At 44.4% G+C, this 9,604-nt stretch overlaps 1 protein-coding gene across 1 annotated transcript; it reads left to right on the forward strand.

Annotated features, from left to right (window-relative positions):
- The first annotated feature begins 2,060 nt into the window (after positions 1-2,060).
- LOC136485462 (probable LRR receptor-like serine/threonine-protein kinase At3g47570) lies at positions 2,061-7,173 on the forward strand. The gene is made up of 3 exons (XM_066482337.1): positions 2,061-2,187; positions 2,358-5,186; positions 5,297-7,173. Exons 2-3 carry the CDS (start codon positions 2,384-2,386, stop codon positions 5,674-5,676), a joined length of 3,183 nt encoding a protein of 1,060 aa, XP_066338434.1. The 5' UTR covers positions 2,061-2,187; positions 2,358-2,383; the 3' UTR covers positions 5,677-7,173.
- Positions 7,174-9,604: the final 2,431 nt, after the last annotated feature.

Below are 9,604 nucleotides of genomic sequence, written 5' to 3' on the forward strand. Positions count from 1 at the left end.
CTGGACCTTCCGCCGCCTGTGCATTGCATGCATGCGCTTTCATCAGAAAAGAAAGATTCTTGCTCAGAAAGGAGGACTGTCGTCGCACGTGCCAGAATTTTATAGGTGCCTGGGCCGCACAAGTTAACTACACTGTACACTGTCTAGTGTCTGCTGCATGCTCCGACAGTGCCAGCGACGGTTCATAAAAAATACGCACTCACTCCGTTAAAAAATAGTTCCGACGACTCAGATAAATTTAAGGTCAACCAAATTTATATAAAAAATATTAATATTTATAATACTGGATAAATCATTAGATTAATTATAAAATATTTTTTTTTTGTAAATCTATTTAATATTATAAATATTGAGCTTAGTAGAATAACTTGTTCAACGTAATGCGAAGGTTGTAAGACCCCGTTTGATAGAGCTCCTCTCCGACTCCGGCTCTGACTCTTCTAGAGGACCCTACCAAACGGTTTAGATGAGCTGTTTTTCAGTGGAAGGAGGATCCAGAGCTGTTTTGTAGCAAATACAAATTCTGGCTACTTCGAATGAGCCCTTGGAGAGGAGCCTTCCTAAACAAGGCCTAATTAGTACACCAGAACAAGCACAGAATATAATTTGCATATCCAAAACCGACTCTTGACATTTAGGGCTACAAATTTGCATGTGACCTTAAAAATAAGTTATTTGCAATAACTAGCTCACCAAAATAGTAATCCCTGTCATCGAGCTATCAACATATAAATAAACACATAAGCCATCTAAAGCATATACCATTTAACTCAAATAACTTCAACAAGTGGCACCCGTAGTAAGTTATATGATGACCAATCACCTCAAATAGCAAGAGAAATACCAAAACACGAGTAGACATGAGGAATTGAGGATTAACGTTGAAACGTCTTCTAAGGGAAAACATGGGTGGCAGCAAGCAAATAAGCCACTATTAATAAAGATGAATGATACAAGAGGTGGGATCCAACAAGATTTGGAAGACTCTAAATTTTCATCGAAGTTTCACTCTCTGATTGATAGATTTGGAATATCCTCCGCGCCTCGAACGTCTCTCTCTCTCCTTTAGGCCCCAAGAACAAGGCACTCCCCATGTGAGAAGAGCACGGGCTTTTCCTTATGGGCCCGTTTTTGCGTGCTTTTCAGAAACCTCCTCAGAATTGCAGATTTGGTACAAGTGACAGCCTCGAGATGGTCAAACAAGGACCTTCGTTAGTTCAGGAAAAAACTGCCAGACTTCTATGCATGAAAGAAAATGTTTTGTCGTATTGCTAGGAAGATCACACTAACTGTTACTTATTATAGTGTACCGTGTATGTAATATGAGCTTGACTTCAAAGTCAAGTTCAGTTGTCCGGCATAGAAGAATTCCACATATTTTCAGTCAAGCTCAAACTATCCAGCATAGAAGAATTCCATGTACGTTTGTCGCACTCGAGCTGGTTCTTTCACTTCATCCTAATCACGACTTGAATGCTTGGATAATTGGGCTAGTCTCATCATGTTCCTACTTTCCTGCCTAACCTTTTTTTTTTTTTTTTTTTTTTTTGGTGAGAAAGGCTTACCATGTAATCTGAAATACAAGGTATCTAAGCAATTTTAGGACCAAATAAGGAGTCTGGTAAAAGACTCAAGCAATTTTAGGGCCAAATAAGGAGTCTGGTAAAAGACTAACTTGATCCTCACTAATCAGTTAGTTCCTTTGTAAACATACTTAATTTCCCAGTAAGACATAGTTTAAAAAGACATGTATGCATGGAAACATAAGTTGTTAATTTTCTGGACTAGACTCTTGTCAGTTTGATTTGCTAAAGATCGCTATTAGATTCTTCAAAAGCACCTTCACATACTAAACGTTTTGGGACAAGCCAATTGACATCAGAGACCATACAAACGACCCAAAGAAAAAATCAGATGCCATACAAACGACCCAAATGAAAAAAAAAATCAACAATGATTTCTGGAGTCTAACGCGCGCGCACGAAGGATATAAATACAAGCACACACACACACACACACACACACACACACACACACACACACACACACACACAGTTTCCTTTGGCACTGGGAGTACATCAGACTTTTCATATGAAAAATATGCTCCTGGCTTGTTGAACGATACAGAAACAAGGCATACAGAAGGCAAGAGGAAGACGGAGACAACAATCCATCTGAAATCAAGCGGTATGTGAAACTTGACAAAGACAATCCATCTCAAATCAAGTGTTTGTGCCTTAAAAAAATTCAGCATGTCCAAACATTCAACTGACGAATATTAGATCAATATACACACAAAGTAGTAGTAACTAACTTGTTGATATACTATCATAATATTTGATTCGGATCTTTCTCAGTAGCAGCAAACGAAGACACTGCATCCATGTCGTTCCCCATCAGACTTCTGCTGCTTGTGTTGCTTCATGGGATCCTACCATCATCAACTTTGTTCAATCAGGCGTCGGCAGAACCGTTCAGCAGTGAGACTGACCGGGAAGCCTTGCTGGAACTGAAGGCCATCCTAGGCCAGAAATCAAGCAGGTTGTCCTCCTGGAACACTAGTGCTAGCCTATGCCTCTGGCCAGGGGTAACATGCAGCCATAGGCACAGGGGCAGGGTCTCAGCACTTGATCTCAGCTCTGCCGCCCTTGCAGGCACCATACCTGCGTCCGTTGGCAACTTGACATTCCTGACAAGCCTTGACCTTAGCCAAAACATGCTGCAAGGTGAAATCCCTGCAACTGTTGGCCACCTACACCGGCTGCAATATCTTGACATCTCAAACAACTCACTCCACGGTGAGATCTCAGCTGGCCTGAGGAACTGCAGTAACCTTATGAGCATCAGGCTTGGAAAGAACCAGCTAACGGGGGGAATCCCAGATTGGCTTGGAGGCCTGTCAAAGCTCCAAGGTGTGCTGCTGGGGCCGAACAATCTCACAGGGGCAATCCCCCAGTCACTCTCCAATCTTTCTTCTTCCCTGAGGGAAATCAACCTTGGAACCAACCACCTTGAGGGCACCATCCCTGAGGGCTTTGGTAGAATCCATGGACTCGAGTCATTCATAGTGGCAGGAAACCATATCTCAGGCACCATCCCTCAAGATCTCCTTAATGTGTCCTCACTGATAATGCTTGCGATGTCAGACAACACGATGCATGGTACACTACCATCTGACATGGGGGCTGGCCTACCCATGCTCAGATATCTCTTCCTGAGCATGAACCACTTCGCTGGAGGAGTTCCATCTTCACTTGGCAATGCAACCATGCTCTATGTGCTAGATCTCAGCGGTAACAGCCTCACAGGTACCATACCACCAGGGATAGGAAAGCTTTGTCCAGATACCTTAGTTTTTGATGGCAACATGCTTGAGGCAAACAGCCCCCAGGACTGGGAGTTCATCACATTCTTTACAAATTGCACCCACCTACGTCTCCTTACCCTCCAGTACAACATGCTTGGTGGTGAGCTGCCAAGTTCTGTCTCCAATCTTTCATCCCAGCTTCAGTTGCTGTACCTCTCAGCGAATGAGATTTCTGGTAAGATACCACTCGATATTGGCAATCTGGCTGGCCTACAAGCACTGAAGCTAGACTACAACCAATTCTCTGGGGTTTTGCCTGATAGCATTGGAAGGCTATCAGCCCTGAAACTCTTGCAGTTTTCGAACAATAACCTATCAGGAAACCTGCCTTCTTCAATTGGCAACCTAACACAACTACAAATATTGCTCGCATATAAGAACACCTTTGAGGGCCCCCTTCCAGCCAGCCTTGGCAATTTGCAACAGCTAAATGGTGTTGGCTTGTCTAATAACAAGTTTTCAGGCCCTTTGCCTAGAGAGATTTTCAACCTGTCATCCTTGACAGATGATCTTTATTTGTCCTATAACTACTTCGTTGGTCCTCTCCCACCAGAAGTTGGAAGTCTTACAAACCTTGTACATCTGTATATCTCTGAGAACAATTTATCTGGCCCTTTGCCTGATTCACTTGGCAACTGCTTAAGCATGATGAAGCTTCGATTGGATGGTAACTCCTTCAGTGGTGCCATCCCTACATCCTTTAGTTCAATGCGTGGCTTGATGCTGCTAAATTTAACAGATAACATGCTCTCAGGAAAAATTCCTCAAGAGTTGTCCCGCATAAGTGGTTTAGAAGAATTGTATCTTGCTCACAACAACCTTTCAGGACCAATCCCTCAGAGCTTTGGAAATATGACCTCATTGAACCATCTAGATGTGTCTTTCAACCAACTCAGTGGCCAAATCCCAGTACAGGGTGTGTTTACTAATGTGACAGGCTTCTCTTTTGCTGATAATGATGAACTCTGCGGAGGTGTCCAGGAGTTGCATTTGCCAGCTTGCCCAAACAAACCTTTGTGGCACAGTCAAAGAAAGCATCATATCATTCTTAAAGTAGTGATTCCAGTTGCAGGTGCACTGCTGTTATTAGTGACCTTAGCAATTCTTGTTAGAACCTTGCAAAAGAAATCAAAAGCTCAATCAGAAGCTGCACCAGTGACAGTAGAAGGTGCTCTTCAATTGATGGATGGCGTGTATCCAAGAGTTTCCTATGCAGATTTAGTACGTGGAACAGATGGATTTTCTCTAAGCAATCGGATTGGTACAGGGAGGTATGGATCAGTGTACAAGGGGAGCTTGGTGATTAATGACGCAACAATTATTGTTGCTGTGAAGGTTTTTGATCTCCAACAGTCGGGCTCTTTGAGAAGTTTCATGTCAGAGTGTGAGGCACTTCGTAAGGTTCGGCATCGTAACTTGGTTAGTGTCATCACTTGTTGCTCCGGTTATGACTCCAAGCAAAACAACTTCAAAGCCATTGTGCTAGAGTACATGACTAATGGGAGCCTTGACAAGTGGTTACATCCAGATCAAGGTGGACAATCTTTAGATCCAGTTAGTTTGACATTAATGCAGAGATTGAACATTGCTATTGACACTTGTGATGCGATGGACTACCTGCATAATAGTTGCCAGCCACCAATAGTTCACTGCGACTTAAAGCCGAGCAACATCCTTCTCAATGAAGACTTTGATGCTCTTGTCGGAGATTTTGGAATTGCGAAGATTCTTAGAGACTCAACAGGCGACCCCCCGACCATGAACTCCAGAAGCTCCACTGGCACCGGGATAAGAGGAACAATTGGATATGTTGCTCCAGGTAACTTGAGTCCAGACTTGTATTCTCTTCCTGCTTGTGCTTGAGCACCTGGCTTATTTGTAGATTGACAAACAATGGTATTTTAAATAATATATTCCTCTACGATGCAGAATATGGGGAAGGTCACCAAGTTTCCCCATGCGGAGATGTTTACAGTTTTGGAATTCTACTCCTGGAGTTGTTTACTGGAAAGGCTCCTACCAATGACACGTTTGCAGATGGCCTGAGCTTGCAGGGCTACGTCCAGGCTGCATTCCCAGATCATCTGATGGACATTGTAGATCCTGCTATTGTAGCAGTAGAACAAAACCATGTGTTTGATGTGCACAACAGAACCACCAACGGTCCGCAGGGACAAATCAACAGCATCCTGGTATCTGTTACTGGGCTTTCACTGTTGTGTACTAAGCAGGCACCGGCAGAACGGATATCCATGAGAAACGCAGCCACTGAGCTGCGGAAGATAAGGGCCCACATCATCCGCCAGTAAATTCCGAAAAGCCTAGTCAAAATAGCTTTCAAACTGTATAGCTTGTATCAGGGGCTTGATAATGTTGTGTATTACATCTCGGGAGTAAGAATGTTAACTGTTCCTGCATGTCCTTACTGTTTAGACTATTCAATGAAAGTGATTGCAGTCAAAAAGCATGTAAAAAGAATGAGCTTTAGGTACAGAAAACATTCAAGTTCTAGTTGCTAACCCAAGCATTCAAACAGGCTGCTATGCCATTTGAAATTTATTTTTTAAGTGTCTAAATTGTGTAAAGAACAAGCATTCCTTAGAACAGCCAGACTTATTGCTTTTTTCAAGTACTTGATTACATGCCATGAATTCGATCCCTCCTACAAGTTGCTGACCAAGCTGCAACATGTGGGTTCAAAACTAAAAAACATAGTCAATTTGCAATTTATTATAGCTGTTTGAGTTTTTCCAAAAGGTTCTTCTGTCGAGTCAAACTAGTTTATTCTAATCTTAAATCTAAAATGACCTGTTCAAATTTTGATAATGTGGCCTACAAGTTTTCCGGCATCAAAAAGTTTGTAAACTTCATATACACATCCTGACTGCTCATGTTATACAGGTGGTTCTTTTAAAACTTGAATGCATGAATTGATACAACACATAAATAAACAAATAAAATCAACAAAGGAAATTGATCAGTGAATATTCAAAATTATTGCCTGCACGCCACACTGGCAAGATTATGAAACTTGTATGTTTTTTCCAAGAGAATATTTCAGTTCACTTGGTCCCAATTCTGTCTAATTAAATGGTACTACCACCGGTGTATAATAGATGTTTGACGTAGAGCATAAGTTTGACCAGTAATACCTTACTATACATAGTTACTTAGATATGTTACAAAAAAAGATTGTAACAGAAAGTACCAAGAAACTGCAATGACACCGTAATTTGTCTTTAATCTTCTGTATTCTAAACAATAAGTAAACTACACCAGAGGTATAATAGAAAAGCGACTTTGCAACAGGGTGCCAGACAGGCTTTTGTTTATTTGTGCAAAGCTATGGGAAATTTCATGCAGAAAAGTGTTAAAGCACCGGGACATTCTCTTTGACTTTGTGTTCAAACAGAGTAGGTCAAAATCTCTTTGGCAAACCGTTTAAGATCACCTTTAACCATTCACATTTCTTCCGGAAATCAATCACAAAAGATATTTCAATGCAGAAGGGTGGGTCATGCATGAGCACTCAACTTGATCTGGGATGCAACTTTTACTGTTCTTGGCTGTTTGGAATTCTCCAAATTTCCAAGCTGCGAGTTAGCATAATAACTGCTAACAGTGTGACCAGAAAAGATGAAGGTGTTCCTGTAACAAAAGAGGTTAAACTTGCCAAAGACAGTGCAAATCATTCATACACGATCAAGAACACTTCAGAGTTCAGATATATCTCCCCCCAATGTTACAAGTCCTAGTAACAATGGAACTGAACAAGGGACTACAAGCGCTCAAACCAATCAGTCTAGATTCAGAATTGGAGGACCAAAGTTGACATATTGACTTTGTTTGTTACCATTGAAAGAAGCTAAATTTTTAGGAGTAAATTGTACGGAGTAGAATAACATTCATAGAGAAAAACAAAAGATAACATGAAACTTGCACAATGAGTTAACTACACACCTCACCCCCACAATTACTTGCATACTATATTATGATTATGACAGGATGCTAACCAGCACTGTGTATCTGAACCACTATACTGCTGCTAGTTTTAGTGACTGTTAGACCTCTAGGAACAGAACCAATGAATTACCAAACTGATAAAGTGGAGATTGAAAGCAATAGAGATTGCGTGGAATATTAGATTAGATCGATTGGAGAGTCCTATGTACATATATATAGGGAAGAGGAGATCTTGTGGCTTATAGAAACAGAACCAACAGAGATCTCCTCATATCTCTCTAACCAAATATAGTCTAACCAAATATAGGGCTGGCCGGCTATACCAGGCACAGGCCCACCATACACGCACAGCACATATACATGTATATTCTAACACGCCCCCGCAGTCACAGCATCAATGGGTCGAACGTTGAGACTGGACCGAAACTCCGTGAAGACAGCAGCAGGCAAGCCTTTGGTAAAAATGTCGGCAAACTGGGACGTCGTCGGGACGTGAAGAACGCGGACAGCACCAAGAGCCACTCGTTCTCGGACGAAGTGAAGATCAATCTCAATGTGCTTGGTACGCTAATGCTGAACAGGGTTAGAAGACATGTACACGGTGCTGACATTGTCGCAGTAGACCAATGTGGCATGGCGCAGGGGTGTATGCAGCTCAGACAACAACTAGCGCAACCAAGAAGCTTCGGCGACGGCATTGGCGACCGCACGATACTCAGCTTCAGCACTGGAGCGAGAGACCGTGTTCTGGCGCTTGGAGGACCAGGAAATCAAAGTGTCACCGAGGAACACCGCGTAGCCCGAGGTGGACTTACGAGTGTCAGGACAGCCGGCCCAGTCGGCATCGGAGTAGACAACAAGATCAAGCTGACTGGAGGCTCGAATGTGTAACCCCAACTCCAAAGTGCCACGAACATAGCGCAATATGCGCTTCAAAGCTGCAAGGTGAGGCTCTCGCAGATCATGCATATGAAGACACACTTGCTGCACGGCATAAGCAATGTCCGGCCGTGTGAAGGTGAGATACTGCAGAGCTCCTGCTAGGCTGCGAAAATCCGTAGGATCTGCAATGGGTTGCCATCAGCTGAGAGCTTCGGGTTGATATCAACCGGAGTAGAGCAGGGCTTGCAATCTGCCATACCAGCACGATCTAAGATGTCCAGCATATACTGATGTTGAGATAGGAAAAGACCACAGCTGGTGCGCTGAACCTGCATGCCCAGAAAATGATGGAGTTCTCCCAAATCCTTCATAGAAAATTCCTGCTGAAGCGCTGCAATAATGCGCTGGCGCAGATCCGCTGAGGAAGCAGTCAGCACAATATCATCAACATAGAGCAGGAGATATACAGTCTCAGAACCCCGACGATAAACAAATAAGGATGTGTCCGACTTGGCCTCAACAAAGCCCAACTGGAGAAGGAACGTGGCGAACCTGCTATACCAAGAACGGGGCGCCTATTTCAGTCTGTATAAGGACCTATTCAAGTGGCAGACAAAATCCGGGCGAGAAGTGTCCTCAAATCCTGCTGGCTGGGCGCAGTAGACTATCTCGGAGAGGGTCCCATGGAGGAATGCATTCTTCACATCAAGCTGATGAACTGGCCAACTGCATGAGACAGCCAACGAGAGAACTGTGCGAACAGTGGCGGGCTTCACAACGGGGCTGAAAGTCTCATCATAGTCAATGCCTGGGCGCTGGGTGAATCCACGAAGAACCCAGCGCGCCTTGTAGCGCTCGAGAGAACCGTCTGCCTTGAACTTGTGTTTGAAGACCCACTTGCCAGTCACCACATTAGAGCGCGGTGGTCGCGGAACTAGATCCCAAGTGTGGTTGACAAGCAGAGCTGAGAACTCCTCCTGCATAGCTGCACGCCAATGGGGGTCAGCAAGAGCGGCGCGATACGTCCGCGGGATCGGCGACAGGGAGGTCGTCTGAAGTGCCGCCGGCTGTCGGAAACCGGCTTTCCCACGCGTCCTCATGGCATGTTGATTGACCACAGGGACGATGGGAACCGCCCCAGGTGGAAGGCGAACAGCAGCAGCAGCCGGTGGTGGTGGAGCAGTTGGAGATGGAGGCCGTGGGCGACGGCTGTATGTCACCCGAACTGGTGGGACCGGCGCCGTAGCAGCCTGCCCATCCCAGCGCTGGAAGCCGGGTGGAGGACCAACAGGGCGACTGCCCAGACCAGCCGGCTGGCTGCTGGAGGGGCCAGCTGCTGGTGGTGCACGTGCCTGACTGCCCAGACCAGCTGGCTGGCTGATGGAGGAGCCA

The sequence above is a fragment of the Miscanthus floridulus genome, chromosome 10, assembly GCF_019320115.1.
Source record: "Miscanthus floridulus cultivar M001 chromosome 10, ASM1932011v1, whole genome shotgun sequence".
Taxonomy (NCBI): Eukaryota; Viridiplantae; Streptophyta; class Magnoliopsida; order Poales; family Poaceae; genus Miscanthus; species Miscanthus floridulus.